The 26081-nt window shown below is 46.5% G+C and overlaps 2 protein-coding genes across 2 annotated transcripts in view; both read right to left on the minus strand.

Annotated features, from left to right (window-relative positions):
- Positions 1-21963, minus strand: part of LOC123240704 (NACHT, LRR and PYD domains-containing protein 14-like) — a 54732-nt gene extending 32769 nt beyond the window's left edge. The window contains exons 1-2 of the mRNA XM_044668424.1: positions 21934-21963; positions 20560-20675 (exon numbers count right to left, since the gene is read on the minus strand). Coding sequence (XP_044524359.1) covers positions 20560-20675; positions 21934-21963 — 146 coding nt within the window. The remainder of the gene's footprint in view (positions 1-20559; positions 20676-21933) is intronic.
- A 1460-nt stretch (positions 21964-23423) lies between these two features.
- Positions 23424-26040, minus strand: LOC123240705 (epsin-1-like). The gene is made up of 6 exons (XM_044668425.1): positions 25849-26040; positions 25479-25770; positions 25222-25338; positions 25007-25093; positions 24491-24748; positions 23424-24018 (listed from the first exon to the last, which is right to left on the minus strand). Exons 1-6 carry the CDS (start codon positions 26038-26040, stop codon positions 23804-23806), a joined length of 1161 nt encoding a protein of 386 aa, XP_044524360.1. The 3' UTR covers positions 23424-23803.
- Positions 26041-26081: the final 41 nt, after the last annotated feature.

The raw sequence follows: 26081 nt of genomic DNA on the forward strand, positions 1-26081 counted from the left end.
GAGGAGGAGGAGGACGAGGACGAGGAGGACGAGGACGAGGAGGACGAGGACGAGGAGGACGAGGACGAGGAGGACGAGGAGGACGAGGACGAGGACGAGGACGAGGACGAGGACGAGGACGAGGAGGACGAGGAGGAGAAAGAGGACGAGGAGGAGAAAGAGGACGAGGAGGAGAAAGAGGAGGAGGACGAGGAGAAAGAGGAGGAGGACGAGGAGGACGAGGAGGAGAAAGAGGACGAGGAGGAGAAAGAGGAGGAGGGGGGTAGGGATTAGCTTTATACAGTGGTTAAGAAGGAATGACAACCCAAAGTTCATAATCTTACAAAGACCACCATGAGGGTATCTAGAACATGGACTTTGACATCAATCACAGAGGATAAAGAACCAGAGAAATGTGACCAAAAATTCCACAAGACCCTCTAAATTCAGACAACAAACAATCATTCTGATATTCAGTAACTTCAAGGCAAAGGTACGAGTAGGGAAAGATGGAACAAATAGATTAGCCAGTACAGGACAGGAAGACGAAATGGAAAAATCCCAAGACGTGTGGATCATGTCTTTCCATCGTGTATATTATCTTCAAGAAAGGACTTGGTAGGAGCTACACTTGGCAAGCACCAAATGAACTCACTAAAAAAAGGCGACTGATTATATTTTAACAGACAACAAAAGACTCATTCAGCGTGGGAATCATCTCGGAATCCTCCAGCTGTGGACAGTCAAGTGGTGACTCATCAGAGAGAGGCCAGAATTAGTAAGCAGCTAGATAAAGACAGGGAAGAAAAAGATCCAGTAAGCATGTGAAGTCCCATCCCTCAGACAAGTGGCTGATTAGGGAAAATGGGTAATGGGCAACTGAAATTACTACAACTCTGATTATAGTCATTTTACGCAGAAGTTTAGCCAATATAAATCAGTGACCATATACAGCAAGACGAAAAGGGCCTAGAAAATGGTTTTTGAATGACAGAAGAGAGCAGGAGGAAGCTCAGAAGCAGAGTGTTTTGTCACTAGTTTGGTAAAGTTCCAGAGGGGCCAGCCTTGGATCGGAGCCCTTACCATGAAGGTGGGCATGTACGTTGGCCCCTTCTGATGAGATGTCTGTGTGTGATCAAGTTCCTGGATGGTGCCTGAATGCCTGTGAAGAGATGGTGGCTGTGTCAGCATTGCTGCCTGAGTCAGGAATGGCCTCTGGTTGCCTCTTTGGTTTTGTGACTCTTTTGTGACTCTTTCCCTCAATGCGGGGGGCTGAGGAATGATCCTGAGAGCCAGGTATTTCCAACTGTGATGGCTACTGTCCCTCCTGAGTTGGAGGATGGATGTTAGCTGTCACCCATCACTCCCTATAGCCCCTCTGGGGGGGGGGGCGGGGGGTACAAGGTATTCCAGGAGGACTAGCACCTCTGGTGGGAGGGCTGCTCATTCATCTGTAGTGTCCAGTTGGCACTCAACTCTCACCTATGGCTCCAAGGAGCCGCACATGCAGGGGCCTCGTGCTGATAAAACTGTCTTCACAGAAGAGCTAAACCAGGCTGAGGTTAGGGGAGTGCCTACCCCAGGCTTGTGAAGACTTCCCTTAGTGGAAGGGGCAGATGAGAACAATTTCTTCCAATGGCCACAAAGGCAGGAGAAGCAGGCAGTGTGGAGCACTTAGAGCTTGGACAGACATGGAAGAAGCCAAGGTCTTCCACTATCCTGAGCAATCATCACACGCTCTCCTGACTTCTATGCCTGGAAGAGAGACTGAGGCTGATGACTTTGTACAACTCTACTTAAATCCAATTCATGGGAAAGTCAAAAGATACCACCACTGATGTCATTTCAGTCCCCTTTGAGTACAAAGGACAATAACTGAGCCCCCACTACAGATGGCTCTCCCTAGTTTGCTCATTAGCCATTCTTTAAAGCATTTATTTATTTTTATTTCTTCAGTTACATGTAGAAACAATTTTTGACAGTTGTCTTCTGACATTTTCAAATTCAGATTTTCTCCCTCCCTACTCTCCCTGTTTCCCTTGGTGATAAATAGGCTGCTGCAGGTTATACCAATACTTTCATGCAATCCATTTTTTCATAGATAGAAGATATACATCAAATACAATAAAAAGCCTCAAGAAAGGAAGTGGCAGATGGTATGCTTTATCTAGGCATTTTTAAGCCAGGCTCCCCCACTCTTACCATCAAGGGAACAAGGGACCAACATGGTCATAGGAGAAGTCATGGTCCAATCTCTCCAGGAGAGTCTTGAGCATATACCCAGCTATATGGGAAGTGTCATAACTTTACCATTTCCACTGACTATAATATATATTCCAAAATAAGTTGGGTTTCAACCATTCTGGAGGGCAATTTGGAACTATGCACAAAGGGCTTTAAATGAATAAAAAAATAAAATAAAATAAATAAAACCATATAAAATAAAAAATCATATTAAATAAAACCATTTGACCCAGCCATACCACTGCTGGGTTTGTACCCCAAAGAGATAATAAGGAAAAATGTTTCTACAAAAATATTCATAGCTACACTCTTTGTGGTGGCAAAAAAAACTGGAAAATGAGGGTATGCCCTTCAATTGGGGAATGGCTGAACAAATTGTGGTATCTGTTGGTGATGGAATACTATTGTGCCGAAAGGAATAATGAACTGGAGGAATTCCATGTGAACTGGAAAGACCTCCATGAACTGATGCAGAGCGAAAGAAAAACCAGGAAAACATTGTACACAAAGACACTGTGGCACAATCAAATGTAATGGACCTCTCTATAAGCAGCAATGCAATAATCCAGGACAATCCAGAGGAACTTGGGAGAGAGAATGCTCTCCATATCCAGAGAAAGAACTGTGGGAGCGGAAATGCATTAGAAAAATATATGCTCGATCACATAGTGTGATAGGGATGTGATTAGGGTTTTGATGTTAAAGGATAGCTCTACCGCAAATATGAATAACATAGAGGTAGGTTTTGAACAACGATACATGTATTACCCAGTGGAACTTCTTGTAGGCTTTGGGAGCAGGGAGGAGAGAGCGGGGGAAGGGGTATCATGAATCATGTAACCATGGGAAAATATTCTAAATTTTAAAAATTAGTTTAAATGAGGCAAAAAATAAAAATAAAAAATAAATTGGGTCTCTTGCCAAGTTTCATTTCAACTGGTTTAACTGATCCATTCTGATTAATGAATCTGTACATTGCATACATTACATGCATTTATCTTTGGAAGAGATTATCACTAAGTTTCTGGTCCAGATCATAAATAACATAATGGAAGGTCAGAGTCACACATATATAGTTCTCATTTCTCTTCTTTGTATATCAAAATATTTTTGCTTGTTAGCTTCCTAATAAAAATTATAATTAATTTTGCAAAACAAGGTTCAACTACAGAAAAGTCATCCCCAGAGTATTAAAGAATAGAAAAGAACATGAGGGGGAAAAAATCAGAGCAGGAAGGTGGATAAGTGGATAGAGAGCTAGGCCTGGAGAGGGGAGGTCCTGGGTCCAAATCTGACATCATACACTTCCTAGGTATGTGACCCTGGACAAATCACTTAACTCTCACTGTCTAGCTCTTACCACTCTTCTGCCTTGGACCCAATACTCAGTATTGATTCTAAGATGGAAGGTAAGGGTTTAAAAAAAAAAAAAAAGGAAATATCTGTATTGAATTTACCATCAAGGGCAGCTGAGTCACCATTTTAAGAGGTTATTATCATCTGGATGTGCTCACAGAAGAGACAGAAAGGTCCCTGAAGAAAGCAATATTGGAGGGCAGCTGGGTAGCTCAGTGGATGGAGAACCAGGCCTAGAGACGGGAGGTCCTAGGTTCAAATCCGGCCTCAGCCACTTCCCAGCTGTGTGACCCTGGGCAAGTCACTTGACCCCCATTGCCTAGCCTTACCACTCTTCTGCCTTGGAGTCAATACACAGTGTTGACTCCAAGATGTTAAACAAACAAACAAATGAATGAATGAACGAACGAACAAATAAATAAATAAATGAGCAAACAAATAAATAAATAAATGAAAAGAAAATCAATATTAGACAAGCAGTCTGATGGGGCGGAATGTACAGGTAGAATCTCTGGGCTGGAAACAACACAAATGAAATGGAATGGGGGAAGTTGTGATGGCAGCAAAGAACTGGAGACAAAGATGTATGTCCACAAACTGAGGAAAGGGTCTTGGAGCCCATGAATATAATGAATGCGACTGTGCTGTCAAAAATGACAAACAGAATGAAAAGAGAATCCTGCAAAGACTTGGATGAAATGATGCAGAGTAAAGCACGCAGAACCCAAAAAGCGATATGCACAAATTACTACAATGATGTATGATCCAGTTCTCGGAAACACCGGGCCACCTCGATACCTCATATATAAGACGCTTCCCTGTTATGATTAAAATTATTTCAAGAGATTTGAGATAAGAATATTAATCTGTTGATTTAGGCTAGCAGTATGACCAATAAAATAGGTCATTGGCCCCCTCGAATGACCAAAGACTCCAAATATCCCTTCAGTAGATCTATAAAGTTTTGGAAGTTCATTATTCAGTCCCTCCCTTAAACATCCCAAGACATCTCTAATTGGTATATAGCTAATCAGGAAGTGGTCCATCTAACTGTCCTAGATGATGGGGGTCACAAAAGAATCCTTGTCTCACTCATCATTGCAAATTCTGTTAAAAGGGGAAACACATTCATTGGGATTCCTAAGGAGTACAAAGACAATGCAAAAAGCAGTAGACTGGATAGTGCCTGTGGTTCAAAACCCTGGCACATCCATTCTCTCTGATATATATACAAGAATTGATTGGGGCCCTTCTAATCCAGGGCCCTGGTGTAGGAATTAATAGAATTTATGAAACATACACTCTCACATCCCCCTGCTCCTTTGCAGAGGTGAGGGTCCATGGCTATGGAACACTACATGCAATATCAGATATTTCAATATGTTGATGGGCTTTAATGATTTTTCTCTCATTTCTCTTTTTAAGAAAATTCTGTTGGGTGGTGAATAAAATGCAACAAAGGCAAACTGAGGTGTATTTTCCAAGATTAAGATAACAGTTTATGAACAGTGTCCTATATAACTATTAATACAGTGTGTCGAACCAGCCCCTCAGTTAGGACGGTGACCACTACCCAGGGGCAGCTGGGTAGCTCAGTGGATTGAGAGCCAGGCCTAGAGACAGGAGGTCCTAGGTTCAAATACGGCCTCAGACACTTCCCAGCTGTGTGACCCTGGGCAAGTCACTTGACCCCCATTGCCTACCCTTACCAATCTTCCACCTATAAGTCAATACACAGAAGTTAAGGGTTTAAAATTTAAAAAAATAAAAATAAAAAAGGAGGCATTCTGGGTATTTGGGGACCATCACATTTAGCCAGAGATGGGAAAGGTGGGTTGACCTTCAGGTGTGGATAAAAAAAGGCCCCTCTGACAATTAAGGACCATTGTTTTATGGTCCTCACTTGTCTCTAGTAACCTTGGCTAGAAAATTGGAACCACCCCAATGAGAACCACAACTTGTTCAGTCATTCCTCAGTTGATGGACACTCACAGTTTCCAGTTTTTTGCCATTGCAAAAAGAGCTGCTAAAAGTATTTTTGTACATGTAGGTCCTTCTGATCTCTGATCTCTTTGAGATACAGAGCCTGTAGTGGTATTGTTAGTTCAAAGGGTATGCATAATTTTATGGCCCTTTGGGTAGGGCTATATATTGCTCTCCAGAACGATTATATCTATTCCCATTTCCACCAACAATGCATTAGTGTGCCAATTTTCCCACATGTCCTCCAAAAGTTATCATTTTCCTTTTTGGTCATACAATAGTCACTCTGATAGGTGTAAAGTGGTGTGTCAAGAATTGTTTTAATGTGTATTTCTCTAATCAATAGTGGTTTGAAGCATTACCTCACATGCCTGTAGATAGTTTTAATTTCTTCATCTGCCTGATATGGTATAATTTTAATTTCCTAAGTTGTAAGAGATGGCTCTCGAGGAAGGGAAAAGAGGAGGAATAACAGGGAATCTAGATGATATAAAAGCAAAACATAATTAAAATGTTTAAAAGCATCAAGGTCTTAATTCATTTGCAAGATATTGACAGGAGGGGAAAGGGCTAAATGCTGGAAATAAGTCTTGGATCTCATCAACTGTGGAAAACAAGGATGACTAAGAGAACGCCAACAGGAACAACATATCTGCTTTCTCATCTATACCGAATCTTTATGATGATTACCTACAAATCCAGGAAGGGCGTCCTTGATGAAGGTCTTAGTCATGATTGTTACCTATGGCCCAGAGAGGAGTGTATTTCCAACAAAAAGGCCCCAGTTCTAGGCTCACATGGACTAGTTTTATTTCTAGGGAACCTAGATCTAAAAAGAGGGAATTTCAGTCTTTTTCTGATAAATGCTGGCTAATTTTACCCATCTCTGACTTGTATCTAGGGACTCCTCTAAAGAAGATTAACAGGGTCTTTTCTAGAAATGAACTCGCTGTACTACTGAATGTATCATGAAGCCGTCCAGCAGCTCCACGAAAATTCCTAGTGGGTTGGACACTCAGAAAGGGGAACCAAGGACTGAGTGGAAATGGGTTACGGGTTAAGGACTAATGGAAAGAGAACATAAGGCAAGAATAAAGACACACAGACATAGAAAGTTTTGGGATAAGGTAGACAGACAATGAGTAAGCTCTGGTGGTCAAGAGCTTAGATGGTTCACAGCTCTGATGGTCAAGAGCTTCTTGGTTAGGAGCTCTGATGGTTAAGAGCTTCCTTGCCAATTGTCCTATAGCTACTTTTATTGGGGTTACAACCGTATATGGGGGGAAGGGGAGAGCCAAGTGGTCTGATACATCAGGAGATACAAACTGTTGGAACCTGAAATAACAGGTAGAGCAAACATCTAGATCAGCGGTCCATGAGGCCTGAGGTCTTGATACAAATGCTGATTGATTGAAGGTAAGGCAAGGAGCCTGAGATAACTGACCAGTCTGCCAGAGTGTAGCCTTAGGGAAGGGCTAGGAGTTTGGCATGGTTGAGGTTCAGTTTAACTCAAGGTTACAGAAATCACTCATAAGCAATACAAGAGTCATTTTTGAGCACTCTTAAAATAATATCAAGATTAATGTATACCTGGATTGCTACATATCAGGTAGAGGACAGCTATTTATTTCCTTCACTACAAAAGAAATACTTAAAACACAGATGTGCGAATTTGCATTAAACAAGTCCATAAAATATAATCTATATCTCTTCATGCCTACTATAGCTTCCTAGGATATAGGAAAAATTCACAAAAGGCTTGTAAGACTAATAAGCAGAAGATAAAGAAGAGGAAAGGTCACCAAATGAATGTGCGATAATACTAGAAGTTAGGCTGATCACTTGGTGAGGGTTGGAGAAAGGATGACAGACAGACAGCCAACAGGGTCCAAGGGCATTCTCTCAATGTCATGAGAATATAACGAAGAACTTGACTGCTTTAGGTATCTCCCTTATTTCAAATTTTGAAATGCCATGGACAAAGGGGGCAGCTAGATAAAACAGTAGATAGAGCACTGGAGGTCCTGGATTCTAATCTGGTCTCAGACACTTCCTAGCTGTGTGATCTGGGCAGGTCACTTAACCCCCAATTGCCTAGATTACCTTTCTGCTCTTCTATCTTAAAATTGATTCTAAGGTAGAAGTCAAAAGAAAGAGCGAGAAAGAGGGAGAGAGGAAGAAAGGAAGGAAGGAAGAGAGAGGAAGGACATGGACATGGATATGGACAAGAGTCTCACAGAATGGGCTGGCACAAGTGAGTTGTGAATGGCATTGCTAAAACAGACTTTCAAAATTCATTGCAAATCACAGTTCCTTTGAACCTCTGAGTATAGTTTAAACCTTGATGACCACCACATATTTATTTTTTTTTAAACCCTTACCTTCTGTCTTAGAGTCAATACTATGTATGTATTGACTCCAAAGCAGAAGAGTGGTAAGGGTAGGCAATGGGGGTCAAGTGACTTGCCCAGGGTCACACAGCTGGGAAGTGTCTGAGGCCAGATTTGAACCTAGGACCTTCCGTCTCTAGGCCTGGCTCTCAATCCACTGAGCTACCCAGCTGCCCCCACCACCACATATTTATTAAAGACTTCAAGTATGCCAGGTACTCAGCTCATCATGGAGGATACAAAAGCAGAAATAAACTAGTTATTGCCCTCCAGGTGCTTACATCCTACTGAAGAGATAGGAACTACACATACAAAGATAAGTACATTCAAAATACATATCAAGTAAATACAAAAAAAATGTTGGTGACTTGGGCACCACTACCTCCTGGGAGAGCTAGAGTAGACCATATGCAAGAGGTAACACTTAATCTGAGCCTTGAAGAAAGAGAGAGGTTCCCAAACTCAGCAGTGGGGAATCAGAGCATTTCAGGGTATTGATGCTTATTCAAGGAGTGCGAGAAAGCCACCCATAGTTCTGTAATAGTTAAAGGAGAGAGAAATTCCCTTCCAACAGTTCACATATCAAGATTGTGGGAAGTCATCAAAGCCTGTGACATTTAGCATAGTTTGTCACTAGTTTTGAAACCAGCAGAGCATGTGTCAGAAGGATGGTCATTCCACTCAGTTTCCCCCATGAGACTCTTTTCTCACTAGCATTCCCTTTTACTGAAATTATTGAAATCAGTATCCTTACTCAACACCAGGGAAACACAGAAAAACAATACAGGCTAATGACAAGGCCACCTACAGACCTAAACAAACCCCTAAATAAACCCCACATTTATATGTTATAATACAGAAACTTCCCCTGAAATCATCCCTAAATAAACCAGCAATTAGTGAGTTAATACTACAGCTTCTAAATTCCCCAGCAAGAATGTACCTGGCCTAGATTTGCTCCCAAACTCCCACTAATCTCTGAAGCAGAATGTTACAAGGAAAGTAGGGAATGACAAATTAGCACAAAATCACCCTTCCATGACTCTATTCTTATTAACCTTATAGCAGAAAGAACAGCAAACTTACCTTTGAAGAATAATGAAAAATGAAAAACTGTAATTGAAACAATATTTGGACTAAACTGATTTTACTGTATCTTTTTTTATGTACTTGCTAGCATAACTATCTTCTTGATTTATGGTATGACACAATAGGGTAAAATAAGAACATGCTTGATTTAATTAATTAAAATATAGTTAAGCATTATGCTTGGCTAGGAAATGATGTGTTGTACCTTACGGAGGGCTGAAAAGAATAAAGTTCCAACTAAGCCATTCTGCAATGAATAATTCTTGACAGGCTTGCTTCTTTGTTTAATCATAGTAGGATAATTAGAAAATGTCAGTCATCAATTTCTTTTTCTTCTCTAATTGCTACTGCTCGTGTTTCTAATACAATGTTAAATAATAGAGGTGATAATGGGCATTCTTGTTTCACTCCTGATTTTATTGGGAAGGCTTCTAATTTATCCCCATTGCATATGATGCTTATTGATGGTTTTAAGTATATACTGTTTATTATTTTTAGGAAAAGTCCTTCTATTCCTATACTTTCCAGGGTTTTTAATAGGAATGGATGCTGTATTTTGTCAAAGGCTTTTTCAGCATCTATTGAGATAATCATGTGGTTTTTGTTTGTTAGATTGTTGATATGGTCAATTATGTGGATGGTTTTCCTAATGTTGAACCATCCTTGCATTCCTGGTATAAATCCCACCTGATCATGGTGGATAATCCTCTTGATCACTTGTTGGAGTCTCTTTGCTAGTATTCTATTTAAGATTTTTGCATCTATGTTCTTTAGGGAGATTGGTCTGTAGTTTTCTTTCTGTTTTTGGTCTCCCTGGCTTTGGAATCAGTACCATATTTGTGTCCTAAAAGGAATTTGGTAGGACTCCTTCTTTGCGTATTATATCATATAATTTGTATAGTATTGGGATTAGTTGCTCTTTGAATGTCTGGTAGAATTCACTTGTGAATCCATCAGGTGCTGACAATTTTTTCTTAGGGAGGTCTTTGATGGCTTGTTCAATTTCTATTTCTGATATGGGATTATTTAGGTATTCTATTTCTTCTGCTGTTAATCTAGGCAATTTATATTTTTGTAAATATTCATCCATATCACCTAGATTGCTATATTTATTGCCATATAATTGGGCAAAATAGTTTTTAATGATTGCCTTAATTTCCTCTTCATCAGAGGTGAGGTCTCCCTTTTCATCTTTGATACTGTCAATTTGGTTTTCTTCTTTCCTTTTTTTTTATTAGATTGACCAGTACTTTGTCTATTTTATCTGCAGGAGTGGAAACACAGAGAAAAACAACTGCTTGAACACATTGGTTGAGGCGGACATGATTAGGGATGTAGACTCGAAACTACCACACCAATGCAACTATCAACAATTTGGAAATAGGTCTTGATCAATGACACATGTTAAAACCAGTGGAAATGCGCATCGGCTACGGGGGGGAGGAGGTCGGGGGGGTGAAGGGGAAAGTAAGAGCATGAATCATGTAACCATGTTAACTTTTCTAAAAAATAAACATTATTAAATGTTAAAAAAAAAGAAAATGTCAATCATGTGATATTTTAATATAGTAAGAGTTAATGTGTAACATAATGTATGGGAAAATCATGCTGGACTCTGTATGAGATCATAAGAAAAAAAGGGTATAAAAATAAAGATCAGCAGATGGCACCAGAGAACAGCCTCTGCAACTTTATGTTCTCTGGCCGTTTTTCATTCATTTTGCTGATGCCGTTTCCACTGCCAAGAGACCCCCCAGCGAAAAACAGGTTTTTCGCACAATGATGAAAATGACTGGCCCCATCTAAGGGAGAGTTATATATTTCTCTTTTTAAAATACTAAGTATTGGTTCCAAGGTAGAAGAGCAGTAAAGACTAGGCAATGGAGGCCCAGGGTCACACAGCTAACAAGTGTCCGAGGCCAGATTAGACCCCAGTACCTCCCATCTCTAGGCCTGGATATTTATCCACTCAGCTATCCCAAGGAATATATATTTCTTAAAGTGGTTTACAGGGCTGGAAAAGATAGAGTTGTCAAACACTTAGGCAAGGATCCATGATGCAAGATTGGACCCAATGTACCCAGTTGCAGATGGTTTGTTTGAACATAGTTGTTTCCATGTTGTCCCAACCACTTGACTGTGAACTTCCTGAGGGAAGGGATTATATTTTGCCATTCTTTGTGTCTTCAGTGTTCGGCATGGCGCCTGGCCCATAGTAGGCACTTAATTATGTTTCTTGAATGGCTGGTTGATTGTGTCTCCTTCTGTTCCCCCAATGAGGTTTGCTCACAGTCTCTATCCCATGAGACAACAGAGGAACCAGCAGAAGGAAGAGTGGAATCTGAAGAAAACCACCACAAACCTCCCTACAAGAAGCCAGTTGGACCATCCCCTCAAAGTGCACACTGTGGGATCCAAAGACAGCCAGAACTACCCCAAACATCAGAGATGCTTGGAAGAATGTCCCCTCTGCTCCAGGAGCAAAGCAGAACCTTAACAGACAGACAAGGTAATGAAATTTTTAATAATAACCCCAAAAGTGAGCAAAAGACAAAGGAAAAAAACCCTAACCTTAGAGAATTACTTTAGTGACAGTTAAGATCAAAATACAAACTGAGAAGAGGACAACAGAGGCCAAAAGGAAACAAAATGTGAAGTCTTAAAGGAAAGTGAGAAAGGATGTCAGACTTCAAAAGAACTACTGGAAAAACTTTAAAATAAGTTTAAGAAATCAAATAAGAGAATTGAGAATTGATAGAAAGAGCCAACAGACTGGAAATTTTTTCACTGAAAAAAAAAAAAAAACAACTCCTTAAAGACCAGAATAGACTGAGTAGAAATGGAGGGGAAAAAACATTGAAGAAAACAACTCCTTAAAGAGAAGAACTGGTCAAGTGGAAAAGGTAACACAAAAGCTCAAGGAAGAAAATCACTCCCTAAAAATTAAGATTGAGGAAATGGAAGCTAATGAGTCCGTAAAATATCAGGAAACAATAGGACAAAATCAAAAGGATGAAAAATTAGAAAATCTAAAATACCTGACTGGAAAAATAATTGACCTGAAAATTCAATCCAGGAGAGAGAATCCAAGCATCATCAGAATACCTAAAAACAACAATTAAAAAGAAAAGAGGCCTGAACACCATCTTATAAGAAATTATCAGGGAAAACTGCCCTGATATCCTCAAAGAAGACGGAGAAATAGAAATTGAAAAAATCCACTGATCACCTTCTGAAAGAAATCATCAAATAAAACCTCCCAGGACTGTTATAGCCAAGTTCCAGAACTCCTGGGCCAAGGAAAAATCCTGCAAGCAGTCAGAAAGATTCAAATATTATAGCACTATGGTCAGGATTACACAGTGCCTGGCAGCTTCTACATTAAAGTCCTGAAGGTCATGGAATATGATAGTCCTAAAGGCAAAGACTCTAGGCCTACAACCAAGAATCACATACCTAGAGAAACTGAGCATAATAAATTGATATTTAATGAAATAGAGGAATTCCAGGTATTCCTGACCAAAAAGCCAAAAAAAACAAAACAAAACAAGAAAACAGAACCCAGAGCTGAAAATTCAATAAGCAGATCTGACACTTATTAGAAGTATAAAAAGGTAAACAGAAAAGTGAAAACTTAACGGTTTCAGTAAGGTTAAATTGATTACATTCATACATGAAAAGGTGATCATTAAGCTACTTAAGATATCTATGATACTTGAAATACTGAGATACCTAAGATACTTAAGATACTCCAGACCTTTATCACTATTAAGACAGTGAGAAGGAATATACATAAAAATGAGGACGGGAGTAAGCTGAACAGGATGGCATAATATATATAATTTTTAATCGAGGGACAAGATCTCAGTGAGGATTGAGGCAGGATCTTTCCAAAGCCCAACACATTCCATCCCTTGAGTGGGAACATAAGTGGCCACTCTATAATTCGATTAGCCTTAGTAATACCAGACCCAGACCTTTGCTCTGGGTCAAAACATTGTATATCAGGTTACTTGTTAGGTGCAACATTCTAAGCAATGTTGTTGGGAGAAAATGACAAAGCCTATTACTAAGATTAATTAATTACTAAGATTAATACTACTCCTACAATTAGTCCCAAAAGAAGGCACCAACCTAGATCATCTCAGGGCTTTGTTATCTAAGTCCTGGGATCTCCCACCTCTCCTGGATCTTGGAGAAGGTACTGTTTGACTTCCTTCATAATCACCTCTCCTTGAGGCTAAGTGGCTTTATCTTCATAGCATAAGCACCTCACCACAACTACCTTCTGTTAGCTTAATCTGTATTTGACCAGAGCAAACAATCCAACAGAGAAAGAAAATTTCAAACTGGGTGGTAGCCCATAGGTAAATCATGTTCCTATCTTCCTTGCCTAGGGCACTGCCATATACCTTAGATCAGTGTTGGTGAAGTATTAGCACACGTGCCAAGCCGGCACTGGGAGAGTTGCTCCATTCCCCCAAGACACCTGAGGCCATTTTTTTGTATGCCCTGCCCCTCTGCCCAAGCCACCCAAAGTGAGCATTTCCTCCCTCCACTCTCTGGGATAATATGAGGGGCTCACAGGCAGCTTGAAGTTACAGTTTGGGCACACAAACTTGAAAACCTTCACCAATGCTGCCCTAGATTATGTCTAAGCTTGTAACTTCCAATATGGTAGTCACCAGAATGTTGGGGAGGGGGGAGTGCGGTTAAACTATTCTTTGGAATGATATCCAAGTACAGTCCTTCCTGTAGAGTCTTCCTTTTTCTTTCCAAGGGCCAGCATTCAGGAATCTTTGGATTGGAGTTTCCCCAACTTGACCTAGTTGTCTCTGGTTCAGGATAAATACTGGGACCACCCACTTCAACAAAGGGCTTCACCCAGCTGAAACAAAGTTTTCAGTTGTCTGGGATTGATAGTGAGGCCCCCAAAGTAACAGATAAACATCTACTCTGTATCTGTCACATATGTGTGGTTGTTACCATGTCATCTCTCCCAACAGAATGTGAATTCTTTGAAGGCAGGAACTGTTTCTACCTTTCTTTTCCTGACCTTACAGTGAGACTTGTCCCTGCTCCTGAACTGACATGAGCATGTATAGTGGAAAGTTATCAGCTTTTAGAGGGAGAAACTAGGGAATCCGATGATAGACTCCACCTGGCATGGGCTTTATGCTTACATTCTATATCTTGGCCCCTACTCAGTGGAATTCTCTCTCTCTCATGCCCACTTCCATTTTATCTTATTTTATTTATTTATTAAAACCCTCACCTTCCATCTTAGAATCAATACTATGTATTGGTTCTAAGGCGGTAGAGTAGTAAGGGTTAGGCATTTGAGGTTAAGTGACTTGCCCAGGGTCACACTGTTAGGAAGTGTCTGAAGTCATATTTGAGCCCAGGACCTCCCATCTCTAGGCCTGGCTTCTCAATCCACTGAGCCACACAGTTGCGCTGCCCACTTACTTCCATTTTAAAGAATTCTTTGTTTCAACTGGATCAAGGGAAAGCAGAGCTCCTTTTCACATTTGGATTAATTAAAAGATATTCTCACTCTTGCTTTGGTCACCCCAAGGACAAACTCAATCTGACTAGGCCTTTCATTCAGGGAAAGCCAAGGACTTGTGAGTCAGATGTCCATTGATTAAATTGTCCATTCAAAGAAGACTCATCAGGTTTCTCATTCAGCTGAAACCAAGGACTTCAGACTAAAATCTTCTCAAAATATGACTTCTTAGTCATTCATAATCCAACTGAGGCCTGAGTGCAACATGCTCCAACACAGAGGAAGAACCAATATCATGGGGCAATTAATTGGATTTGGGGGAGAGGATGAAGATGAAGGAAGAATTATTCTCTTTTATTAAGCTCCAGGCACTATGCTAAGTTCTTTACAGATATTATCTCAATTGAGCTTCACAACAGCTCCGGCAGGAAAGTGATATTCTTATCCCCATTTTACAGCTGAGGAAAATGAAGCAAATAGAGATTAGTGACCCAGTGTCACTGTGGCTAAGTGAGTGTCTGAGGCCAGATTAGAATTCAGGTCTTTCTAAATCCACATCCAGCATTTTACCCACTGAAGGATGACTTTAAGATTACAAATGAGAGTAATTAAAAAGATGGTGAGATATTTTAAAAGGGGGGATGTTTTAAGGGAAAGATAATGAGTTCTACTTAAGTCATTTTCAACTGGAAATGTCCTTGAGGCAATTAGTGAAGTAGGACTGGAACTCAGGAGAGAGATTGGGGAAAGAGAGAGATTTGGGTATTTTCTTCATGGAGATGACAGTTGAACTCATGAGCTAATGAAATCTCCAACAGAAAGCATAAAGACAGAAGCAGTCCCAGATAGGATCCCTAGAGAATGAGTGATCAGAGAAGTAGGAGGAGAACCAGGAGACAGCAATGTCACCAAAAAAGAGAATGTATTCTACCTGAGGAGGGGGTGGCCAACAGAGCCAACTACTGCAGAGAGGCCAGATGGGTACAAAGGAGGAATGCTTTTTAAAAAATAGTCAGAGGGGCAGTTGGGTAGCTCAGTGGAGTGAGAGTCAGGCCTAGAGACAGGAGGTCCTGGGTTCAAACCCGGCCTCAGACACTTCCCAGCTGTGTGACCCTGGGCAAGTCACTTGACCCCCATTGCCCACCCTTACCAATCTTCCACCTATGAGACAATACACGGAAGTACAAGGGTTTAAAAAAAAAAGAAAAGAAAAGAAAGAAAAAATAGTCAGATAATGTGATTCAAGACCAATCAATAATTGGGGTCAGAGGCTTGTGGCCCATTCAGAAGCCTCGTGCCTATGGATTCTGAATACCATCTTTGAGAAGAGATAGAAGGCACTGAACAAGGCAAGCACCTAATGACAAAAAGAAAAAACAATTGACTAGATCTTTGTAGGCAGGGGAGACGGTTTCTAATGAGACCATTGGCTTTTGGTAGCCAAGATCAAAATGAACACCAAACCAGAAGAAGGATTAAAGATGAGAAAATGCTATCATATGCATTTATCTTAGCTTCAACCTGATCTTTCAAACAAGCTATTAAAAGGGGCAGCTGGGTAGCTCAGTGGATTGAGAGCCAGGCCTAGAGACAGGAGGTCCTAGGTTCAAATCCAGCCTCGGACACTTCCCAGCTGTGTGACCCTGGGCAAGTCACTTGACCTCCCATTGCCTACCCTTACCAATCTTTCACCTATAAGTCAATACACAGAAGTTAAGTCAATACACAGAAGTTAAGGGTTTAAAATTAAAAAAAAAAGAAAAACTCAACTCAAACAAGCTATTAATACTAGGCAGAGAAGTGGTTAACAAGGCTTTAGGGTCAACCTTGATGAATACAGCTTAGGTGGAGTGACTTCTCTGTCCCTGCTACTAATTCACTTTCCCTTCTTTGTCCTGTGTTCTAAGGGAATCGAGGGGCTATATTTTTTCTATTTCCTTTTGAATGACTAAAATTGCAACATCTCTCACATCTGCTAGGTGGCGCCACAGTGCACAGAGCCCTGGGCCCAAGTTCACATTTGGTCTCAGACACTGTCTAGCCACTGGACCCTGGGCAAGTCACTTACTCTCAGTTTCCTCATCAGTAAAATGGGGATAATACTAGCACCCTGGGTTGTTGTGAGAATCAAATGAGATATTAATTTGTAATTAGGTCTTAGTAAAAATTAAATATTAATTGTAAAGTGCTTGGCCCAGTGCCCAACACATAGCAAGCACCATATAAACGTTAGCTATTATTATTATCACTTAATTGGTTGAATTCTCACCCCATTTTGTAGAAATTATTTATTTGTAAATAATAAACTGGGAAATATCTTCCTATAAGCTTCTGCTCTCTCTCTCCACAAGCCCCTAATTTTCTAGCTTTAAATCAAAATTAAACTTATTATACCTCTTCTTAAGTGAACCCAATAATAAAAACACAGATATATGACTACTTGGGGTAGCTAGGTAGTGAGTGCAGTTGATTGAGTGCTAAGATTGGTGTCAGAAAGGCCTCAGTTCAAATCTAGCCTTAGATACTTCCTAGCAGTGTGACTGGGCAAGTCACTTAATCCTGCTGGCCTCAGTTTTCTCATTTGTCAAATGAGCTGGAGAAGTAAATGGCAAACCACTCCAGGATCTTTGCCAAGAAAATCCCAAATAGGGTCAGGAAGAGTTGGACCCAACTGAAATAACTGACCACCACTAAGAACAAAATGTAATTACTTATAATCTATCGATTGTGAGAATGATCACAACAAAAGTCACTTTTAATCATGACTCTACTGTTGACTTCTCAGTTCTCAGAATCATTCAATTCTCTCAAAATACCAATTAAAGTCTAGTGTCAAAAATCATATTCAGGGTTCTCCCTCCTGTATAACGATTAAACTCCATTGTCTTGGAAACTGAGTTCTCTTAGTCCTTTTTATGTCTCTACAATCATAATTAACAATCTCTCCAGAATGCCAATTAAACTCTGTCTCCTCACAGATTACTCTTTAAAAGAGTTATTAAATGGTCATTATTTAAAATTCCAGTGTCTCTTAAAAATGCCATAATAAATGTATCTATAACATCTGTAGGAGTGACTATTGAGACATCTCCCACCTACAATAAGAAACAGATACAAGAACAGATATACACATGGACCAACATTTCTGAAGTAAACTTAACAAATGTAAATCACCAGAAGGAGGCCAAATGAGCCTAGAAACTACCTCAAACAGAACAAGAAGAATCAGTCAATAGACATTTATGAAAAGTTAATTGTGTGCCAGGCCTAGTGCTGAGTGCTGGGAATACAAAAGGCAAAAACATCATCTCCACCTTCAAGGTCACAATCAAATGGGGAGACAAGATGTAAGTCAACAGCTATGTACAATAGAGAGATGGTCAATTGAAAGGAGAAGGCCCAGGAGATGGGAGGGATGATCAAGGGCGCCTCCTACAGAAGTCCTGAAAGAAGCCAGGCCTCAGAGGTAAGGAGAAAGAGCATTCCAAGCATTGGGGTGAGAGAGCAAGTGACCAAGGAACAATAAGCAGGCCGTTATCAAGATTATAGATTTCACGGAGGGGAGAAAGTATGTGAGGACTGGACAGGCAGGAAAGGCCAGGTGACTTAGGCACATGTTGGCTGGGTTCTCTCCAATCTTAGGACTAGCACCCCATTTTCATTAACCCTGGATTAACTTTTACAAAGGAATATATACTTCAACAGATTGGGCAAGAACATATGAACATTTCCCAGCACTTAGGGATCAGAGTCCCTCCTATATCACCTTGTTTGGGGGTTCTGTCCCTACATAATGGATCCACCCAAAATCCTGCCCAAAGGCCATGTCATAGCTGGATGAATCCTTCTGCTGAGCTGGAACCCTAAAATTCACTCTCTATGATGGATCACTCCTTGCTCCTCCTGACTTCAATGCTACGTGGGACGCCAGATCCTTTGGTGGCTCTCATTTCTGGCCTGTTTCTTGGGGTGGGGGTGTCTCAGGTTGGTGAGAGTCAAGGGGACACCTCCTGACTCTTCCCCTTGTAGTGAGAGATCTGGAAATGACTCAGGCTCTTTGGAAGAGGCGGACAGGTCTGGCCCCCAACGCCCTGGAAAGAGGCTCCTGCCAACCATGGGGAAGGCCAACTGGAACCAGCCACAGAAAGCCTACAGGAGTTCCAGTCGTCAAGATCCTCCCAGGAGCAGATCCCTTTGGTCCTCCACAAGGAGATAGCATCTTAGCAAACTGCCCTTTACAGTTAATACTGGGGACAGCTAAGTGATATAGGGATAGAGATTGGAATCAGGAAGACCCGAGTATCCGGAAGATCCGGCCTCACCAATTTACAAAACTAAGATCCCTACAAGACATCCAGTTGAAAAGGTCTACTAGATATCTGGGGACGCAGGACCAGAAGAAAGCCTAGAGCGCAACAGATAGAGCCGAGAATCGTGTATAAAGATGACAATTTAACCCATGGGAGCTAAGATCACCAATGGAGAACACACACAGTTAGGGAAGCAGAGATGGATGAAAAGCCAGCAGAAGAGTTGGCTAAGGACTGCTCACACAAGCAGGGAGTGCAGAGAGAGCGGCCTCCTGAAGTGTCTGCAGTGAGGAAGTGCTCAGTAGTGTCAAGTGCCCCAGAGAGGTCAAGAAGGATGAGGACTGAGAAAGACCTTCCTTAGGTTTGGCAATCAGGAATTATTGGAAGCAGAGGAGAGAACAGAGACTCGATTACAGGTTTAGAAGATGGTGCGAAGAAAGGAAGTGATTACTAAGTGGAAATGACCTTTTCATGGAATTTGGAAGAATGGGAAAGAGAAATACGGGATGGAAGGGTCAAGAGAAGGTTTTTGGAGGATGGGAGATAGCTGGTTGGTTCACTGGCTGTAGGGAAGAACTCAGGAGATAGGGTGAGATGGAAAATTGGAGAGAATGGACAATCTGTAGAGGACACAAGGGGATGGGACTCGAGATGTGTCTGGATGGGTTGGTCTTGGCAAGGAAGACCACCTTGGAGCAGCTAGATGGCTCAGTGGATAGAGCAACAGGCCTGGATTCAAGAAGAACTCAGTTCAAATTTGACCTCAGACACCTCCTAGCTGTGTGACCCTGAGCAAGTCACTTAACCCCTTTTGACAAAGGATAAGGCTTAAGAGGAAAACAAGTTTGAAAATTCTGGAGTGGCTGTTCCATAGGGCTCAATAGAAGGGATAGAGACCCTGGAAGACTGGGTTGAGATGGCCAGGAGATGGTGGTTGAGTAGACCACGGGATGCTGTTGGTTGGACAGCCCAGACCAGTGGGTGGGCAGACACTGGGCCCAATACTCGCAGGCCGCAGAATGGAAGAGGAGAAAGATTCATCCTGGCAAATATTTGAGTGGCAGATGGTTTCGAATGGGTAGTTGTGAGGGGGAAGGTTTCGAGGGGAAGCCACTGGAAGCAGGGAGCCATGGGAGGCCGTGTCTCAGTCCAGAGAGGGCCTAAACCAGAGCAGAAATAGTGCAAGAACGGAGTCACCAGGACTTGGTGCTTTATTGGAGATGGGGTCGGAGTGGAGGGGAGAGTCAAAGATGACTCCAAAATGGCGCGCCTGGGTGCCCTCAAGAGGAACAGTGACATGTGCAGGCAGGATGGGCTCGGGAAGAGCTCCATTTTGATTTGAGCCACAAGGAACTTGCAATATCTCTAGCATACCCTGGCAAGCAATGGGGTCACGTGGGCCTGGAGCTCAGGAGGGAGACGAGGGCCGGATGTGTAGCTCTCAGTCACCCGTCCGGAGAGATTAATCAGTGGGAGCTGAGGAAGTCACCAAGGAAGAGGGCAAGGAGCAGGGAGGGAAGCGGGGCTAGGAGCGAGGCTTGGGCAGACGGCCATCCCACAAAGGAGGAGGGAGAACGAAGGCCCCACTGCAGAGCGGTCCAGCAGAAAGAGAAGGGCTCCACGGCAGAACCCGACTCCCAACAAGTCCCAGCTTTCCCCTGGAATGGCAAATCTCTTTTAAAAGCCCATTTCTACCCACCGAGCTTTGTTGCGTTGAAGTCGAGGGTATTCTAGCAGGGCTGCTACTGGGAGGTAAGCCAGAGGGCGATGGGAACAAGCAGCAGCAGCAGCCCATTTCGGGTGATGGTGACTCGTCTATGGCAAGAGGAAAGCACTTCTGGACGACCCGAGCGAAGGGAAACGCTGCCACCTACACCACTGGAGGGAGTGTTCACACCGGGAGGGCCCGGCCCACCGCTGTCTGTCAGCTAAGAGCAGCCGATGAACGCACACGCAGCGGGCGTCATGCCAACGCACAGCCCCTGCCCTCCCGGAGCCTGCATTCTAGCGTGTGCGAGACACACCGAACACCGCAGACAGAGGGAGCCTCAGAGCAGGCAGCATTAAGCATCTGAGAGGCTCCAGTGAAGGGGGCTATCAGAGCTGAGCTCTGAACCCTGGGCGAGTGGCTTCTCCCCGCCTGCCTCAGTTTCCTCATCCGTTAAACGCCCCCCAAGGGAAGGAAATGGCAGAGCGCTCCAGCATCTCTGCCTCAGAGACCTCCTATGGGCTCACACAGAGCCAGGAGGCTCATTCGCTCCGGCCAGGGAAAGCAGGAAGCGGAGACTGGCACGAGGCGGGCAGAGCATTGTAGGCAGGCAGGGAGGACAGCCCCACGCGGTGCCAGGAACAGCGAGGCCAGGGTGCCTGGACCACGGAGTGCTAACTGTTGATAATCATCAAAAAGCATTCGATCTCCTTAGTAGCAACAGTTCATACACAAAGAATAACTGAGAGCCACGAGAAGTATCCCCACTTGACGGATGAGGAAACTGAGTCAAAGACGTGGCATCGTCCAATTTCATGTAGTAAATGAGCCACGAGGGAGAACTCGAATCCTGATCCTCCTCTTCAGGAGGGATTGGAGCTGGAAAGGAGCCCTGAGAGCATAGGCCCATGTTCTCGGATGAGGGGTCGATCACAGCACCGGAGGGGAAGGAAGGAAACGAGCATCGAGCACCTACTATGTGCCAAGCCCTGTACGAAGCGCTTTATTATTGTCTCATTCCACCCTCACAACCACCTTGGGGTCTCCGTACTATTCGAATCCCCATTTTACAGTTGGAGAAATTGAGGGAGACAGAGGCGAAGTGACTTGCTTGGCTTCACTAAGACAGGAGTCTGAGGCTACATTGGAACTCGGGCCTCCCAGACCCCAGGCCCAGCTCCATGCACTGCCTCAGGGAGAAAACAGAGGCTCCCCGTCATGTTACCAAGTACAAAGTAGCCTGGCACGGCAGAGAGCTGCTCCTGGGCACACTGCCAGCGGGGGCAGCCTCTCCTGCCACGCCCTTCCTGAGGCCTGGGGAGCTCCTCTCTGCTCTCCTAGCTGGCCGGCCCAGGGGGTCCCCACTGTAGCCTTTTCCCCGCGGATCTCCGGCATCTCCGCACAACCCTGGGCACCTCTATGGCAACTCCCTCTTGCAGAGGGGAAAGCCCAGACCCCGCGACACCCCCAAACAAGGCCCTTGTGGCCTTTCCCAAGCCACATGGACTACGGGCTGTCCCGCCACTGGCCCACTGACCCAGGGAGCCCTTCCTTGTGTCCTCGGTGCTTGGGCACCGGCAGGGTGGAGACCAAGAGGAGACGGGGCTGGGCTGGGGCTTGGCTCCCTTGGCTGCTGCCCCCGGGAGAGCACTGGGATTAGGAACGGGGGGAAGCTGGATTGGAATGGGATCCACTTCCTATCCGATCCCTTCTACAGCTGCCTCAGCCCGTTCCTGTGGGCCCAAGTTCCAGCGTTCCCCAGTTTGGTTGTCCTCGGTTTCCCTTTAAAGCCCGCTGTCTCAGCTCCAGCTTCTCAGAACAGCACTAAAACCCCAAACCTCAGCTTCTGGCTGAGAACTGATTCCAAGCATGGGTTCCAAGGCAGAAGGGTGCCCAGGGCTGGGGAATCGGGGTTCAGTGACTTGTCCGGGACCTCCCAGCTCCAGGCCCGACTGTCCCGAGGCATCTCGCTGCCCCTGACGGTGACGGTTAAAAATCTGCCATGTCAGAAACACAGCCGTTCCCCTGCGGAGCTAACCCGCCCCACAGGCAGATGCGCCCCAGACTCCGGCCCGTCGAAGCTCGGATGCTTTGGGGGCAATCAGATTGGTGTGACAGGGAAGAGGACGGGCTGCCTTAAGGGTAGGGTTCAAATCGGGGGAGAAAAGTAGTCAGGGTGGAAAGGGATCCAGAGCGGGGACGGTCACACAGACACAGAGGGCAGGAGGGGGTGAGGTTATGGATCAGGCGGGCAGGGGCAGCGCTGGAGTAAGAGGAGACCCCGGCCGGGGCCCCCTGCCCAGAGCCAACCAAGCAAAGTTAGGATCAGCCTCGGGCCTAGCTGAGGACGGATGGAGAGCCTGTGGCAGAGGCCAGGAGTCAGTCTCCCACCAAGAGCAAGGCCACAGCAGCTGCCTCTGCACACGCCGGCCCAGGGCGCCATCTGGCCCAGTCTCAGTCCTAATCCTTCTCCTGGGGCCACACACTGCCCCCAGGTCTCCGGGAAGACAGCCTCCACCCTTCCTCCCCTCCACCACCCACCCCGTCTCTCCTCAGGGCCCAAGATGGGAGGCCCTGACAAAGTCCGGGGCCCCAGTGTCCACCGAGCAGGCCTGTGCCACGGCCCTGAGCCCAACCGTCTCCAGCCCTGGGTTCCAGGGCCTCCTGTCCAAGGGCAGAGCCATCCCCAACTGAGGTCCAAGCCCTGTCCCATCTGACCGACCTTCCAAGGTTGAGGCCGGGGCCTCCTCTTCACAGGCCTCTGGAGACCCGTGTGGTAGCGGCGACCTCCCCACCCCCATCCCCCGCAGGGCCCAGGAGGGAGACGGCGAGAAGAGAGGGGCGCGAGGGGCCCGTGCCCATCTGAAATGTCATTTATTACAGAAGTCAGAAGAGTGATCACCAGGGACAGTCACTGGGGGGAAGGGGACGATCGGGGCTCAAACACTGATTGGGAGGGATGGGGGGGTCAAGGCTGGGGGAATTCAGGGAGGGGGTGCCCAAATGCCCCAACCCCATCTAATGCCTCAGGATAGGGGTGTCCCCCTCCCTCACCGAGCCTCCCTCCGGTTTCCAGGCTTCGGAGGGGGCCGGGGAGAGGGTGTAGTGTGAGTGGGTCAGGGTGGGGTTGAGGCTGGGGGGGAGGGGGAGAAAGGGTCCCCCCCTTTCACATGCACTCACAATACTGATCTCCTGGTGGGTGAGAGGGGCGGGCATCCCCCTCCCCCCCGCCCGGTTATAGGAGGAAGGGGTTAGTGTTGGGGGGCTGGGATCCTGGGGGCATCATGGGAGGCAGGCCGGGCCCCCCACCCAGGGGTGAGATGAAGGCTGGTGGGGCCCCAGGACCAGGGGGCACGGGGCTGAGACGGAGCTGGTTCAGAGTGAGCGTGGCCGGAGGTGGAGGCTGGAAAGGGTTGGTGAGGGACGGGCCAGTGGCTGTGCCAGGGGCTCCTAGGGAGGGCGAGAGACACAGGGGCGCGGGGCGGTCAGGGCAGAGATGGGCTGGGACTGCGCTCACGGAGAGGTGGCCGGAGGCCAGGGAAGGGAACAGATAGGTGGACAGACACACGTGCCTGCCAGGGGTCTTGGGGAAGGGAGACCGGGGAGCCTCGGGGGCGACAGGAGGAGCGAGGGCCGGCTCGAGACACGCCAGACGTGGCGGGGAAGGAAGGGGGAGGCCGGAGTGGGGAAAGGGGGGGGGGGGTCTGCAGAGACACGGTGGGGAGTCCCGGCCCCCAAACAAGCCCCATCCAGCAGAGCAGAGGAGGGATGGGAGGAAGCGGCCCAGAACCAGAGAGGAAGGAGGCCCAAGGGAAGGGCCGTCGGGGCTCCCGGCCGTAGCCGTGGGGGAGTGGGACGGGCCTGGTCTACGGCAGGGAGTCCTGGTGGACTGGGGAGAGGCCTCAAGGCCGGGCCCACTCACCGGTCGGCAGGAAGGGGTTGGAGGCCTTGGGGCCCGGGGGGGCAGGCCCCGGCCGGGTCACCAAGGAGTCCAGGTCCACGAGGGCAGCATTGGGTCCCAGGAATGACTCTGGCGTCTTCCGGGTCGGAGGCGTGGGGGCTGGCGGCACCGTTGGAGGAGGGCTCCCCACGGCCTCTGCCAGGGAGCCCCCCACCCCGCTCAGGTCAAATGCCCCAGGGCTCCGTGCGGGGACCTCTCCGGCCAGAAGCTCCAGCTCCCCTGGTTGGGGCAGAAACCACAAGAACCGAGGTGAGGGGTTAGACCTCAGCCAGCTACACGGCTCTCAGGGGAGCCCCCCAATCTCCACCCCCACCACAAGAAGCCTCCAGGGCCAAGACCCCACGACTGTGCCGGGGATCCTCGTGGATGAGGTTTCTGGGCCCCGTTTTGCAAATCAGGAAGATGAGATTCTGGGACCTGCCATGGCTGGCAAAGGTGGGGATGGGGGGGGGACAGAGCCAGACTGGGGGGCCTCACCAGTGCTGCTGCCCGACACGGGCAGGGTCGTCCGAAGGCGGTCGAAGTCGGAGAATTCGTCTGGCTCTGCGTCAAAGCCCCCGGGTGCTGCGGGGGACACGGCAAGTTCTGGGCCCACCCAGCAGCCCACCTTGACCCAGTCAGGGACTCCCACCGTTCTGTCCCTGCTCCCTTGGGGCCCCCCACCCGGGGACTCTGGGGTGCGGGCCAGGTACCTGGGGTGCCGTTGGTGCTGGGTTTGGCTGGGGATCCTCCCCAGGGGTCTGAGAAGGCTGGCGTTGGTGCCCACGGGTCGGCCGTGGATGGGCCACTGCCTGGGCCCCCGCCTGGGCCTAAGGACGAGATTGGTAGAATGTACGAGGGGCCAGGATGGGGGGGCACTTTAGAGGGGAGGAAGGAGGAATACTGGGCTGCCAAGGAAAAGGGAGTTACTAGGCCAGGCCCCACTTCACCCCCACCAACAAACACTTACCATCAGATCCCCCCCAGGGGTCTGAGGTTCCCCCCTCTCCAGCAGGGGGAGCAGGGGGGCCCCCCCAGGGATCGGCTGCAGGCCCAGGGGGTGGAGCGGGTCTCCAGGGGTCCCCAGAAGCAGGTGTGGGAGCTGGGCCCCCCCAGGGGTCAGCCGCAGGAGGGACAGGAGGTCCTGGGGGCCCCCCCCAGGGGTCAGAGGGTGGGCCGGCGGCGGGGCCAGGGCCGCCCCAGGGATCAGAGGAGGGGGGGGCCGGGGCTGTGAAGACGTCCGCCAGGTCCATGAGAGACGACTGGGAAGAGAGCAGAGAAGGGGGTGAGGAGGGGGCCATCAGTCAGAGGCTCCAAGCGGCCCCCTCCCCGGCCCTCACCTCCTCCTTGCCCCCCGTCTCTCTCTTGCTCTCCTCGATCGCCATCTGCAGCCTCAGGTCGTCACCCCGACGGATCCGCTCCTCCTGAGGGAAAGGGGGCCGGGGCGGAGGCGGGGAGACATCAGGGCTCCCCCCTGCTCCCAAGCACTCGGCTGCCTCCCCACTTCCCCAGAACCTTCTTCCCACGATCATGAGAGGGGGATGGAATGGGGGAGCACAGGGGAGCTGGGGGG

This window comes from Gracilinanus agilis, chromosome 3 (genome assembly GCF_016433145.1).
Source record: "Gracilinanus agilis isolate LMUSP501 chromosome 3, AgileGrace, whole genome shotgun sequence".
Lineage (NCBI taxonomy): Eukaryota > Metazoa > Chordata > Mammalia > Didelphimorphia > Didelphidae > Gracilinanus > Gracilinanus agilis.